At 49.1% G+C, this 16012-nt stretch overlaps 1 protein-coding gene across 6 annotated transcripts in view; it reads right to left on the reverse strand.

Moving 5' to 3' along the window:
- PTP4A3 (protein tyrosine phosphatase 4A3) overlaps positions 1-16012 on the reverse strand; it is a 149720-nt gene that overhangs the window by 83580 nt on the left and 50128 nt on the right. For 5 of the 6 annotated variants that reach the window (XR_003854951.1, XM_029592122.1, XM_029592123.1 and 2 more), the window contains exon 2: positions 1465-2215. The exons of the other annotated variant lie outside the window; for it this stretch is intronic. Coding sequence is in view for 4 of the 5 variants with exons in the window: in XM_029592122.1 (XP_029447982.1) it covers positions 1465-1569 (105 nt within the window). In the remaining variant the exon portion in view is untranslated. The remainder of the gene's footprint in view (positions 1-1464; positions 2216-16012) is intronic. 6 annotated transcript variants of the gene reach the window in all.

Raw genomic sequence — 16012 nt, forward strand, 5'->3', positions numbered from 1 at the left:
ATCCCTGGGGCACTCCATTCACTGAGAAAATTGACCATTTAAGCCCTACTCTCTGATTTCTCTCTTTTAACCAGTCCTCAAGTCCATAATAGGACACTGCCCCCTATTCTCATGACTTTTTAATTTCCTCAAGTTTCTCATGAGGGACTTTTGTCAAACGCTACTTGGTGAGGCAAGATTTCCCTTGACTAAATCCATGCTGGCTGTGTCCCATTAAACTCTGTCTATCTAAATGTTCATTAATTTGGTTCCTTATAATCATATCAACCATTTTTTCCCAGCACAGACCTCAGGCTCACCAGTTTATAGTTTCCCAGGATCAGCCCTAGAACCCTTTTTACAAACCGGCCTTACATTGACCACCCTCCAATCTTCAGGTACCGGAGCTGATTTTAATGGTAGTTTACAGATTACGAACAGCAGGTCTTCAGCAACAACGCAGTATTTCAAGGATACCTACAGAACGCACTGCAATAAAATGGCAATCCTAGGAAGAAAAAAAAAATCACATACATGGGAATGGAAAGCTCCAAATGATCACTCAAGAGCCAACATTAAAATGATGATGCCAAGCCCTGAAGGGATCACTTTAAGCCTCAAGGTATTTCTACTGTGCAGCAACTGATCATGTGAAAAAACAAACCAACCCCGATATCTAACAAGAAAACTACATAGATGTGTCCTTTAGGGGCACACTAGAGCATCAGGGAAGCACTACAAAGAGAGAGGAGAGCAGAAAGCCCGCGTTCCAACTAGAAGAGCGTGCCAGCAAGCCTTCAATGTTTAGTTCTGATAACACCGCAGCTCGCATATTGGCAGGCTGGAGAGTGAGCAGGAGCCAGCACTCACCAATGCTCACCTGCAACTTCCGTGAGTGAAGATTAGACACCAAAAAGCGCTCTCCGGTTCTTCAGGAAAAACAAAAAAGTGGTGGAAGAGCAGAGAGCGAGCCCGAATTTTCGGCTGCTTTCCGTTGCCTCTCGTCCCTGGGGGTCTGCATGTCAGCGAAAGTCTCTGACCCTTTTGGAGTGCAAGGCTTGGGTCGCACGTGGGCAAAAAAATAAATCACGGACGACCCGTATCCTTGCCTCGTGTGCGGTATTCGCCCCAAAAAAGGCATTTTTGTAACTGATTTTCCTTCTCATTTCCATCCCCTCCCCCCCAAAAAATAAAAGCTTTCCCGAATTCCCCAGAAATCTGGCTGATAATGGCGAGGGCAGCCAAAAAATTATAGAACAATTGTTAATATTTGAGCATGGGCATCAAAGAAGGATGAGCTGAAATCCAGATTTACGGTTCTGAAAAAGGATGCTCTGAAAAATAATCCCCACCTCCTGCTTGATATGGAGCTTTTTTTTTTTTTTTTTTCAGGACTGGTGCTCTTCCCCCCTCCCAAACTCCACCCCTCCTCCCCCTCCCAGCCCTAGTTACCCTTTAGATCTCAGGTTATTGGGTGCCACTTACCTCTATGAACGTGTTGAGCGTTGCATTGGTGGGGTTGTGCGTGATCAGGAACCTCATGTTCTTATAGCAGACCTCTACGGGTGCGGGGCGATTCATGCGAGCCATGTCAACCGGGGCAAAACAACCACCTCTGCCCTCAACTTTCCTCCAGAAGAAATGCAACTCAAAATAGGCTTTAAAAAACGGATGCGTCAACACAAATATTGTGCAAATATTCCAAGCTTCTGAGAGTGCAGTAAGGTTTCCGGACACACACACACACACACACACACACGAAAATCCCCTCTGTGCTTGAAGTCAAAGATCTAATTCCTCTGTAATGCTCAGATTTCTTATTCTAGCTGTGCAATTAGAAGCAAAACTTCTTTTTAAAATCTTGAGGGAACGATCCCTTCCTTCTGCCAGCTGTCTTCTCAGTCTTCTTTTAAAAAGGCTCCCTCGTAATCCGGTAAAACTTATGTAACCTTCTGTGTGCAATTTCGGCCTATCACGTTACCCCATCTGGATATGTCGAGTATTTCAGGACGAGGATGGGGGCTTGAGGGGAGTCACAGAGCAGCACACGGGAGAAGTCCCTCTGCCTTAACGGGCGGGCGCAGGGGATTTCAATGGTTAGTTGCCCGTGCGCACGGCCCGAGTCGGGTGACCCGCTGAGGCTCCGTCCCCATCAGCAAGCAGGCTGCTGTGCACGGCGACGCTCGGCACTCCTCCCTGGCACCTCCATGGATCTGAAGCCAGTCTGCGACGCAGTCTGCCAAAGCAATGGAAAAACACAGTTAGGAAACGGGGACCTGGCTGTAAGCGTAAAGAAGGCACCTCTGGTGGCCCTGTCGCAGAGGAGGATATTCAAGAGGCGTGCTGGGATCTGCAGCCCTTCCTCCATCCCACACCCCCCACCCCAGTGCTGTCAGTTACAGACAGTCAATGATCTTTACGCCTGAGTGGCAGGTTTCCGGTTTCTAGCAGCAAAGTCTTAGCATACCAAGCAAGATGAAAGTGGCTTTGAGGCTTCGGGAAGCGGGCAAAGGGCGTCAAATCGACCCCCAAAGTCCTGTCCAGGCCAGTGCAAATGACTGGACGTAGCGTGTGAAATGCCGGCACGCGTACTGAGCTCCACACTAGCCAAGTTACAGAAGAGCGTGTGTGGCAGGCTGAGGTCAGAGGCCTCCAAACAATGTTTGCTTAAAGGCTGGCATTCATGTTTCCCCCCCCAAGCAGTGCACATCCAGGAGGTCAATGATGGGTTGCCACACAACTGGGGAATCTGTTATTTTATTTTATCCTCTACATTAAAAAAAGAAAGAAAAAAGTACAAAGCTCTCTGAAATCTAAAAAGGAAATAAGCATTGCAAGTGCGCGCCAAGAAATGGAAAAGAACGACATTGGGTGCCGCTGGGATCCTGCAGGAAGTACCCGATTTGAGAACTCTCTACCTCTTTTGCAAGTCCACCGACCATCGCGCTGTAAATTTGCGAAGATGGTTTTGTAAACTCCAAAAGAAAATGCACTAAGTTTATTGGTGTGGATAGTAGGAAAGAGAAGGGCCAACATTGCCATGGATTTGGTCTCTGTCGTCTAATCAGAGTGTCCATACTGCAGGGCAACAGGGGAAACCACACTGCTGGACTCTGCAGCCAGGTCCCCACTTCCAGATTACAGAAAATGTCAACTTCGCTGCGAGGTCTGGAGGCAGCGGCTACCACACTGCTGTCAGTGTACACCGGACCCTTTCTGGTGCCAACAGCTTGTGAGGGTTAAACGCAATTAACCTCATCTCCTCCCCCTTCTAACAACTTAAACTTTGGCTTTGAACTGCAGGGAGGCGCTTACCTGCAAAACGAGATGAGAGCAACTTGACTGGCCACCCTACTGAACCGGAGCGTGGACAGAATCGCCCCAGAGCCAACGCGGTTTAATGGGGAAAAAGGATGGCGATGTCGATACGCGAGGGACTAGAATAACGCGGCCCCCGGGCCACCCCTTTTGTCGGATGCAGTCTCTGGTTTTTTTTTTTTGGGAGTGCGGGGGGGGGGGGGGGGGGGGGGGGGGGAGGGCAGATTGTGGCCCCCCCTGCTCCCAGGGAACTTTTTGGAAACAGAAGGGGAAACCCACCAGCAAAAGAAAATCTGTTGACTGGGCTACCTAGTGCAGATAAATAAAGTCAACAAATGGGTATAGGGCAATGCTTACAGCTCTCAAAGTCAGTCTCAGGTCAGTGATCCTTTCCTCCAGTCCCCGACAGGTGCTCTTTAGAGATTCTCCCTGAATTGGTACCTGCTGCTTTAGGCAGGGCAGATCTCTGTCATCCCACAGATGGAACCCGGAAAATTCCCCTAAACTGAAAAAGCCGAGGTCTTGCTGAAAGCAACTCTGAAAACAGATTTCACAATCTGGCAGTCCTTCCTCTGACCCCAAAATACAAATCCACTCAGACACTGAAGGCAAACCTAAAATGCAAACAAAGGGGTATGGCGCTAACTCCTCCCTCACTAAATTACCTTCTGTTCTTCTCTCTCAGGACCCTCTTTGGATCAAGACTTCTCCCTAATCCAGGGGGCCTGGGAATGCTACCCTCGAGCCCCAGGTACCTTCCTAGGATAAGAGATGGACGAGAACGAACGAACGAACGAACATGAGCCAGAGTGGGCTTATGAGTTTTTGAGAAACACATTCCTTGCAAGACGCCTCCCACTGGGGAGTGTCAGAAAACCACTTCACTCCAGCATCCGTGGAGACACCGATGCAAATCATAAGGGACACTTGGGACCCCCATACAGTAAGGTTATAAGAACTGCCAAATCAAATCAACTCAAGTGTCCATCCAGCTCAACACCTTGTCTGCCACAGTGGTGAGCAACAGGCATGGACAGGAAATGTGAAAGAAACAGGGCATGGACAAAGCAACCCAGCCCTCTCATTCCTTTTCAGAAGTCGCGGTTTAGGGAGGTCATCCTTGACTGCTTATTTTCCAGAAGTCTATATAATCCCTTTTAGCACTGGATGTGTTCTTTGACGCCACAGCTTCCTGCGATCAACAAGGCAGTGACATATTAAACGATGGCAGAAAGAGACCATCTGTCTCATCCATCCTGTCCACACTGCTAAGGACACATCACAGCTGCAAGATTTCTCCTTGCCCAGGACAGTCTTTTTGGCGTCTTCTTTGTATGCCACATCTAGCTTACAAGGGCATACAGGATCGCCACTAAGGGCCCTCCAGCACCCATTTCCCCTTGTTTAAACCACAAGGCTCCATAATATAAAGTAGCCAGCAATAAAAACAAAGGGGGTAATATTGCCCAACTATCCAGCCTCCTAGGTCCCCTGCATAACCTGCCAGAGAGACCCGGCTAGGACTTCTACCTAACGCAGACTTCGTAGCCTGCTAGGCAGACCCACCCGCTAGTTTGATTCTATCATCAGAATATGATCTAAATAGTTACAACAACAATTTGCCTTCCAGGTCTCTTGCGAAGCCTGCCAGATAGACCCGATTACATGACCTAGGATTTTTGGCTATTAAAGGACATGCAGCCTACCAGGGCAGGCTCTGCTGCTAGTCATGAACCTGCAGCTCTCCTGGTACCCACTACTGAGCTGTCTCGTAACTCCCCAATGTCCTAAAGTGCCCATCACCAATTCAGGCATTAAACCAAGACTCAGTAAAATGGAAGAGAACCAGATGTCTTGCTCTCTAAGTTATGGGGTCTATTTACTAAGCTGTGCTAATGCACAAGCTAAACAGCAGTTCCCATGCACTGAACTGTATTAGTGCAGCAATAAGAGAACACAAGCAACTTGCAAGTCCTGCGCTCTCTTTCCGGACCATCAAACCCAGCGCAACACGGTTACGCTAAGGAGCTGCTTTGCCTGCCCCTCTTACATGAGAGGGGTAAGGAAGTGCCTGGATAAGCTGGCGTCCACTAGACCACCAGGAAGGATCGGCTGGGGGGACGGTTTAACTGGGAGGACAGGGCCAGAGGTCGAGGCTGGGGAGGGGGGGGGGAGTTTGGGAGAGGGATTTTTTTTTTTTTTTTTTTTTTTTAACTCTGATGGGGGGGGAGGGGAATCTTTTAAATCGGGTCATAATGCAGCAGCACGTATCCTATCAGGTACTTCCATTAGAAATCACTTCACTCCAATACTTCAGACTTATCATTGGTTACCAGTAAAATTTAGAACAGAATACAAAATCCTTACCACTATCCATTCACAACTCTTCTTCCACTTGGCTTTGCTCTCTACTCCGTATTTACAAACCCACTGGACATTTGAGATCGCTAACAAAAAAACTTCTTAGACGCCCCTTCACCTCGGCAAGCACGGATTAAGATATCACAAGAAAAAGGGCCTTTGCAGTAGCAGGTCCCATCCTTTGGAAAGCATTGCCAGATACTATCCTCCAATCCAATCCACTTCAAGAAATCCTTAAAAACCCACCTGTTTCAGACTGCTTTCAAAATTACTTCAAACAAACATTAACCACTTTACACACCACATAACCATCCATTTTTCAGTCCTCCCCTCATATACCGTTATAATGTTTAAGATGGCACTTATCTTGTTTTTGTCATATTTAATTTTGATGAGATTTAATAACTTATGAACCTTTATTGTATTTTTATTTTATTACAAGATTTGTGTAATTTTTAATTATGTTATTTTATTTTTATGATCTGTATCTTTTGTACACCGTTTTGACTAAATCTTGTTTGGAAAAAAGTGGGATAGAAACATTTTAAAATAAACAAACAAACAAACATGGCGCCTTTAAAAGACGCGGCCCCAGAATGGGAGCAAAATTGCCACGGCTGTGAACGTGCACCGTTTCTGGCTGCAGCCACATACAGAAAAGCACCGTGGGATTCACTAAAGCGAAGTACACTCAGTACCCCCCCTCCAGTAATGTTCCTGCAGCAGCAATACTGCACTTCAGTAAACAGGCGCCTAGGTTACAAAAACATCAAAAGGAGCTCCTTCTCATACTGTAACAACTGCCTGCTTCCTACAAACCTCTGGAGGCCAACATTAAAAAAAAACCAAAACCACAGCCGTGCTCCTAAACTTACACCACCCCTAGGCTGATGCTTATTTAGTTTTCTGCTAAAAATCCACCTAAATTTAGCTTCCCAAAACTTAGCTTCCTAGATATAGGGCCATATCAGAGGGTCATTTTCCGAATGGTTTCAGGATATAAAACTGGAAGCTGCACGCATGTACGTGCACAAGCAGTAAAGCCTGAAGTATGCGCATGTACCGGCAGCGTCACACGTAAAGGCCAATGAAAACACATGGAGAGCTCAGGGGCATTATGGGGTGGCGTTCAGAAGTCCATGGCCCGTTTGCGCTCTGAAAGCTCCGTAAGTTTTCACGTCTGCTAACGGAGTCGCTGAAACAAAATTGCCCTTGTCTGATTGCAAATTCTCTTGGGTAGTGGGGGTGGCGGTGAGGGGGGGTCAAGTTCAACCGGCAGAGGCATCGGGGGAACTGGCGATGACACAGCACGCACGCGCGTGTTTTACAGAATACCCGCCTTCGCGCACAACCGGCAGCAACTGCGCGCACAGGTTACAGTTATTTCGTGCGGAAAATACGTGTCCGCACTTTTATAAAATAGGTGTAGAAACCACGCAGCTCCCTCCTGAAACAACAACAAAAAACGGGCGCACGTGGAAATATTACGCGCATGTTTCTAAGAATGGAGACGAGCGGTATTTTATAAACCGTGCGGCTCCTGCATGACTTCCCTCCACCCCTGCCGACTTATGCGCGTTACTGAAACCTGCCCTCAACAAAGGGTCATTTTCAAAAGGGACTTCTGCGGGCGACGCAGCAGTTTGCCCTCAGAAATGGCCTTTTAGAAAGTCATGCGAGCGCTGTGTGCGCAAAATTGCATTTATATACAGTGCGTGCGTGCAGACTTTTGACGCGCATAGGCGAGGGGCCTTCGGCGTGGGAGTCTGGGCAGGGTCAGGACATGCGTGCATGCATGTACACCTGTACCTGCGCGCGCATCGTTTAAAAGCTGATCCGCACGCGTAGAATCCGTTATAAAAAGCGGTGGGACCTGTGCAAGATGCTGCAAAATGACACCCCTCCCCCGAAGGAGCAAAGGTCTTTCTGGTCTTGCTCTTTACTGGATTCATGTCCAGACCAAACGGACCTGAACAATCGTTTCTTCCAAATCCCCAGTTTTGGGACTTTGTGTTGCAATTGAATACACGCAGCCTCAAACCTCGCGTTTATACAATTTGTTACGTGTCAGGAAATAGAGGTGGCAGATTACTTTTGGCTACTGGGCATGGGGGCTAAAACCAAAATAAAAGCATTCCTTACAATGAAAAAGTTGCAAAGCCAGTTGTTTCCAGGCAGGAAGAAAAGGAAAAAAAAACCAAAAACGAGGACTAGGATCCAAAATATATTAGCTTCTAAATCACAAAAGCCTTCTTGCCATGTAAACAGTATTTTTTAAATAAATGTTTTTTACATTTTTTTTTATTTACGTTTAGCTGGCATCTTTCCTTTTGTAGGTATTTCCCCTGGGGGTTTACAGTCTTGGGGGCACATTTACAAAGCCGCGTTAGCCTAACGCGGGGATAACGCGATCTATTTAAATCACCGCCCGGTATTCTGCTGTCGGCTTGTTCAGATGCTAAAAACACGCAGCCATTTGGCGCAGCTTCTCTCAGAAATGGCAGGCAAGCTGTGCTATCTGAACTGAAGTTAAGCTACAACGCAAGAGTTGCAGCTAGTTCCCCCCCCGGGGGGCCTTCAGGACATTACACACATCCCAGTGCTCATGGGGCCTTGTCTTGAAGGGGCCATCAACCCCCAACTTGGGTAAAAGCCCCCCCGGGGATCTCCATAACCCCCCCTCAAACCTCCCTCCTGCCAAACCCTGGAGGCGGCCGTAGTGTAAATATTTTTATTTATTTTTTTTAAAGTTAAAAGCTCTAGCCCAAGATCCACGCCAACCCCCCTCCCCCGCCAAGGCCGGGCCACCCAACCCTCTGGACACTCCCTGCACTTTCAACCGAAGCCCTGCTGGGTTGTAACGGGAGCACGGCAGCAGCCGTTCCCAAAGAGGAGGGTAAAAGGGCCAGGGAGCACCAAGCACACGATGGGGCAAGCCAGCGCCATCTTTAAACAGAGCCGCAGCTGGGCCCCAGAGCCTGGGGGGGTGCTCTGGGCCCCCACTACACCACTTCAGCTTCAACTGTAAGCGTAGGGGGCTCTGGAGGCAAGCCAGACTCCAGCTTCAACTGGTATTTCCCAAAAATCTGGAAATTGATATTAAAAATAAAAAAATCTGTGCTCCATCAAGTTACTACTGGATTAAATTTTTCAAAAAAAAAAAAAAAAAACAAAAAAAAAAAACCCAAACCAAAAACCCTCACCACTCTGCAATTTAGTTGCTTGCCTGCAGCCGCAAGCCCTTCCGAATCAAGGCTGGAGGTCCACGGGCCAGGAGGAACGGGAGGGAACAGTCTGTACTACCGGGGCACCCCTGCCAGAGTTCCCTCACGGACTTTGCAACTACTTCACCGACCGAGGCAAAGCAAGCACAGGGATTTCAAAATGGAGACCCCCTCCCTCCCCCCAACCCGCTGTCCTGAGGGCACTTCTCAACCCGGGACCTCGCTGAGGTACCTGCTTGGTTACCCCCGGCAAATTCCTCTCCTGCTTGGTTAGGGATCTTCCGCGAGAACGTTGCGCATTCTGACGGCGAGTTTTACTCAGAAGAGACTGGTTTGGTTCGGCAGGAGGGGGGTCCGGTATTGCAAAGGCGAAATGCTGGTGGTCGGAACACACAAAGCCATATATACGTAGGAGTATTTCTGCGGAGACACTCCAGGGCCTGCTGCGCCGTGGCACCCAGACCTCAAGTTCAAATCCTCCTCCCTTTCCATAACTCGTTAAAGCAGTGCGTAACCAGGGGCACTCAGGAGACACCGCCATGGAACCGAGGGCTCTTGGTAAATAAGGTTTCACAAACAAAGGCAGATCCAACACCCTGTAGGTTAGCTCAGCTTTGCACAAATAGGCTTCCCTCTGCCTGTCCCGCTTTTCCCCCCGGAGCCTTTTTTCGATCTTGGGACAGCGGGGGGAGGGAGGACTTCAGCCAGGCAAGGCGAGGCGCGCAGCCTCTGCCACGAGTGGCAAAAAACAAAAACAGCCGAGACACACTGCACGCGGCACGGCAGGGACGTCTCGCGCGCCGAAGCCAGCTCGTTGCTAGGACATCAGCAGCGCTCTCTTGCCTTTCGGAGGGGGCCCGATGCAGTATCGAGCGCGGAAAAAACCTAACGGGCGTCCAAACTGGGCGCGCGCTTTTCCAATGCGCGCACATCCCCCTCTCCTGGGTGTCCGACTGCACGAGGCAAATGAGCTGGCGCGCTATAAAGGACACATTGGGGATAAGTTGTGCGATCCTAGCGAGTCCATGGCATCGGGCGCCCAGATGTGGCTGTGCGCCCGAATGCTCAATTAACGAGCATCTATTCTCCTAACCTGACCGCCGTCGCGATTTCTGTTTTTCCTGCCGCTTCCTGTGGTTCCTCCTCCTTAGTATCAGGATGAGGGAGCGACCACAGAAGAGCAGTAATTTCTGCTATTTTTTTTTTTTGAGGCCAGCTCCAGGTGTGTAAAAACGGGCGCACGGTGATTTTTTTGCATCAGGGGCACTAGCTAATAGCCTCGTCCTCATGGCGTTTACACGTGATGAGGGCCACTGGCTACGAGCGTGTTTGGACGCGTTAATCCCCTTTTAGCCTAGCACGTCCAATCTCGGGCTAACCTGTGCACTAGCCTGACCACACAGTAATGCATCGGCCCCTGAAAGTTTCGGCTGGTTCAGCTAGTTGCTTACCTGTAACAGATGTTCTCCATAGATAGCAAGATAAATCAGGGAAGCAGAAGGAAGGGTAGGTGCTGCTGCAGCGCCTTCAACAGGAACACAACCAATCATAGGCTGAAATACATGCAGAGGTTTGATCATTTTTACATTTTGCTTGACATATTTCTTTTATTTGGACTTTTCTTTTATGTATTTTTATGGAAAACGAAATTGATTTTTTATAATATAACAAACCCACAGAGAGATGAAAGTACCAATGCACACCAATATAAGGCACAGACCAGATGGCTGAAGAGATCCAAAAAAAAAAAATGGCTCCAAGGACAAGAAATCAACAACTTTTTAGCCTTCTGGACTGTAGCCCTGTGAGATATATATATAATTTTATCAGGCTAAGATCTCTACAGCGTTCTCCCGTTTGGTAGCTAATTTGTACGTGAAAATGGGGGTGCGCGCTGCACTTTGTACAGGACGGCGGGGCTCTCTGCTTCACTCCGGCCTTGCACAAGCCCCTCGACGTCCCCACGCTTTGTTTCACCCCAGTGTAACGGGTGGAAATGGAAACGGCACTGATCTTGATCTAACTTGATCTAGGGACATAGTACTACCATTACTTGGTAGTACTTTTCCCCAGTTTCTGTGAAACTAAACATTTTTTTTGTCTGAAGTGTGTGTTTATTATTGTTTTTATTATGTATGTATTTTTGTTTATCGCCTAGGGCTATTCTGTGTTAGGCGATCAATAAATTTTAATAAATGAAAAAATGAAAAATAAATGAAAATGGACTCTTTCTACTAGGAGCATTTGCACAGGATGCCGTCCATACGTCTCTCTAATCTCTTCGGATTGCAACGTCTGCATACGCTTTCGAGGACAGGAGTCTATTTCGTCAGCTGCGGGTTGAGCTCATTTGTGCTCTTTTGGAAGTGCAGAATTTCAAGGGCATAAGAACCTACCCTCCACAAAAAGCCACCCAGCTGTCAGCTCAGCACGACAAACCTACGGCCTGGTTTAACACTGGGTTTGGGGAAGCCAAATGCACACGAACCACCAGCTCCTGGGTTTAGTGCCTGCCTTTGTGGCGTTTATCCCAATACCGCAGAGCAATCCTCGTGTTGTGCCGGAAGAGCCGGTGGGCAAGCAGTGGAAGCGGACGATGCCCTTGAGCGAAGGGGGATCACCGCACCCTCCCCCTCCAGATTAGAAATGCCCCTTGGTGTGATCAGAAAGACCACGGTCTCAGATGGTGGCCAATCCAGGTCACCAATACTCTGCAGATCCAATTCCTTCGTTCTTCCCTCCCAGGAATAAGAGGAGGCCTTCCCAGAGCCTACCTGGTAAATCACGGTTTATGGACTTTTCCTTCTGGATTTTACAGGACGCATTGCTGATATGCCCTTTAAAATACTAATTTAAGCAACCAAAAAAATTGTCTATTTCTGTGAAACATATGCAATTCGTGTGTTATTGTATGTTATTTTTATGTTTTTATTATGTATGTTAATGTTGTAAATCGCCTAGGCCTCCCTGTGGTAGGCGATCAATAAATTTTAATAAATGAAATGAAATGAAAAATCTAAAAAACTACAAAGAGAGACTTATCTTCTACAGGGAGAGGGAAAAAAAGGACAAGGGGTTAATGATATGAATCTGAAAGGAAGGAAGCTGAGAGGAAATATGGAAATACTTCTTTTCTGACAAGCTACACCCTGCAGGGGAGAGGGGGCAGTCGCCGAAACCGTGACCTAATAATTCAAGTGCGGCGGTGAGCCAAGGGGAGACGGAGGAGGATGCGCGGTGACACAAGGGGGGGGAAAGCCATCCCCAGTCACCGACAGTTTACAATATTGCTCTCTCGCGTGTGGAGCTAAAAGAGAGAGTTCCTCGCAGTCAGTAACCAGTCAGGACCAGATTCGCATTCACAGAAACTCTGGGACCCGGCCGCAGGCTGCTGAAACAGATCGTTAACCGGAAAGAAACAGAAGGAAAGAGAGAAAAACAACAACAAAAAAGTGTCATTCAGCACTAGGCCTGCACTTGAAATCCTCTACAGCACGGCCACCGGAAGCAGCTGCAACGTCTCGGACCAAGCTGGAAGGGGGGTGGGCGGCGTCTGTGGGCGTTTGAGAGACACGGCGAGTGAGGCACAGAAGCCACACGCCTGCCGACATCATCATCCCTGGATCTCCAGTCCGCTGGGCCAGGGGTGGCCAACTCCGGTCCCTCGAGAGCCACACACAGGCCAGGTTTTCAGGATAGCCACAATGAATATGGCATGAGAGAGATTTGCACGCGTTGCCTCCGTCGTGTGCAAATCTATGCCACGTATAATTCCTTGTGGGTATCCTGAAAATAGGGCCTGTTTGTGGCTCCCGCGGACCGGAGCTGGCCCCCCCTGGCGCTAGGCCCACGTCTGGCCAGGCGGGTTCGTGCGGCACATGCGCGCGGTGAAGTCTGGCGAGGACTGGGGCCCGGAGACCCACGTGGCCCGCTGTCCTCACGTCAGGCACTTGTTACTCCAGCTTCCCACCTCACCGTGGGCTGCAAAGATGGGTAGAGCGACGACTCCTACTCACCATGTGTTTCCTGTTTACAAAGAAAGCAGGTCCCAGGGAGGGGCGCAAGAGAAACAGCTGCTGGAAAAAGAAAGCCTAGGGGGACAGACAAAACGGCAAAAAACTGAAAAATAAATAAGTAAGAGGGGATTGGGAGCTGGAAGGGTGCAAGAGAGAGTGAAGGAGGCCACGAATGCCCCTCCCCCTTTGTCTTCGCTGACGCAGGGCCCCCACTGCCACCACCCACAGTCTCTGCACGACGGCGACTCCGATAAGGCGTCGGGCACCGCCAGCTACGCCAGCCGAGGTCAGAGAACCACGGCACCAGGCTGCCCGAAAAGCACAGCAGCAGCAGCAGCTTCTTTAGGAAGGTCTCAGGAAATCTTGCAAGCCGGTCAGGACCGCAAAGCTAGCAGCAGGAGGCTCTGGAGACCCCCACGGGTCCCTCTTCAGATCCTGACGGTCAGGCCGGGTAAGTACGGCTGAAGAGGGGGAACCTGTGTGCTTCATGCACGGTAACAGCTTCTGCGGACTGGAGAACCTATAAATAATACGATGCTTAGTGATTTAAAAACAAAACCTATCCTCCATTATTTTTTCTGCTGAAAGCAAACTGAGAGTAAATTTGATCTCCCTACAATAAAGTAAATAAATTCTATCCTTACAGCCCTTGTGCCACATGGAGCTGGTAACCCTAACCCCCCCCCCCCCCAATCACAAACTTAACCATCAGCGTGGCAGCAACCTAGTTTACTTTTCAGAAGTCTCTACACAAGGAGCCGGGAACGCTGCGGAGGCAACAGTCCCAGCGCCCGTGGGGGGGGGGGGGGGGGGGGGAGATACCCAGTCATCGGGCAACAGCGACACCTGGTGGCCCAGGTTAAGGCTCATAACTACAGGCTTAAGGGGGGGGGGGGAGGAGCCCTGGTGCATGGCTGGGCTGAGCGAATTGGGAGGCAACATAAAAACAGGGAGCAAAAAATCCCCCCCGGAAGTATTCGACGAAAGTTAAAAGAAGCCTAGCTTAAAAAAAAAAAAAAAAAAAAATAAAGGCAGGTTCTGATGGAGCCGAAAGCCCAAAAGGAGCAGGAGGAAACTGCTGGCGGGACGCAGACACGAGCGCAGAATGAACATGGGCCGAACGCGGGAAAGGATAAAGGCTGTGGTCAGAATAATAAAAGCTGCACACCTCTTCTAAAAAAGTAACGTTATAAAGACCCGAGACATGCTCGGACCAACGAGACCTGGTAATAAGGCCAAAAGTAGACAGCTGATCCCTTCAGGCATCCAGCTTTAAAATAGGGACCGAGGTGCAGAAGCTCACCAACGCCGGCGCAAGAGTTATTGTGCACGATGACCTCGACGACGCACGCAAACTAGCTTGGAAGATGCAAGAGCTATGCTAATGAGATGCAAAAGAGCTCATTTACCTATTACAGCAGTAAACGTGCATGTGGCAATTGCTTCACAGACGCACTAACACACAAATCCCTTCTCTCTCGCACACACACACATCCGTCAGCCAATCCCGTCATCCCTCTGCACCTCTCCCCCACCCGCCTCAATGATCCCTATTCAGCCCCTCCTAACCTCCCCATTGTACCCTCTGCCCCCTCCCTTCCCATCCTCTGCATGCTGCCTGGCAGGGGGAGAGGCTGAATCAGGAAGCAGAGGGCTGCTCTCTGCCCACTGAGATCCCACAGAGCTGGAAGGCAGCAAACATTCAGCCAGCCTGCTAGCCCCAGATTTTTGCCACCGGACTAGTGAACCCTATTGACAAACCCAGGCCTGATTGTGGGGCTGACAAATCTGTGTTCCAGGCCGTCTGAGGGCTGCGGCCTCCTTCAGGGTAGGGGGGGTGGGTGGGTGGGCTCCCTTCCAATAGTCCCGCTGCCATGGTGCTAAGCAGGAAGGCTGCGGCCTCACGATACCTTCGCGCCTCTCGTTTCCATCCCTGGGCTTGGCATCTCCCAGCCTGGTGCCCCATTTTGCCCACCCTTTTTTAAGGGTACCCTATCCAGAATTAGCAATGTGCAGCAGATTGGAGACCCGATATATGCAAATATCTTTCACTCAGAGTCATTGGGTGTATCATGAAAATCCAAGTGGCTGGGGGGGGGTTCGCCAGAACAGGTTTGGGAAACCCTGACGTCATGCAAGCCCTCCAGGAGTGTCACTGGAGACTGCATTTAAGGGATAAGCCTTCCCAAGAGCAAGCAAGCCAGCATTTAATTAATTAAAGCTCAGCCGGGAGCAAAGAGTGACAGTTTTTACTGCTTCATCGCCAGCGTGCCCAACTTAGCAAAATTTGTAAGAGATCTCTTTGTTCTACAGCAATTATCTAGAGCCCAGCGTGGAAGTGATCTGATTTATTGCCAGGACAGTTAACATGCTGGGGGGCAATTCTGTCCAGCTACTTCCCCCGTCAATCCTCCAACTATCGAGCTGTTAATAATTTTCCTTTACATACGCTTCCTTCCAGTTTTTCTCCACAACCAGTAATCCTATCTGACAAACTATACAAATAATGGATAAATCACATCAGACCAAGCCAGAGAAGAAGGAGAAAGAACTCCTAGAGCCAACGATTCGTGTCAGATTCTGCTCCTCGAGCGATCGCTTCAGGACGCACAACCTACGAAGTTCTGCTTGGGTATTAAGCGGGTTAGGCCATGTCTACCACCTTTTCGATGATTGTTTCCTTTGAATGTCACCTAGATCTGGCAGGAAAATTTGACAGAGCACTCCGTGAAATCGGAAATGTCCATAACCATCCGGTACCAGGTTGAAATCTGCCTGTTTCAAATTAAGAGACTGTAAATTGTTTGCACTGCTCTGCTCCCACTGAAACCTGCTCAATAGTACTCCAAGCAAACTCAGAGCCGGCAGGATGGATGGCGCACCTAGGTGGTGTCCTATGATGGTTCTGGGACCATTGCTTTTTCACATATTTATAAATGACGACTTGGAACTGGGAACGTGCAGACGACACAAAATGATTCAAAGCTGTTAAATCACAAAAAGGATTGTGAGAAATTGCAAGAGGACCTTGCAAGACGGGAGGAGATTGGGCATCCAAATGCGAAGTGATGAACGTAGGAAAGAGCAATCTAAATTACAGTTACACAATGCAAG

This window comes from Rhinatrema bivittatum, chromosome 2, assembly GCF_901001135.1.
Source record: "Rhinatrema bivittatum chromosome 2, aRhiBiv1.1, whole genome shotgun sequence".
Classification (NCBI taxonomy): Eukaryota; Metazoa; Chordata; class Amphibia; order Gymnophiona; family Rhinatrematidae; genus Rhinatrema; species Rhinatrema bivittatum.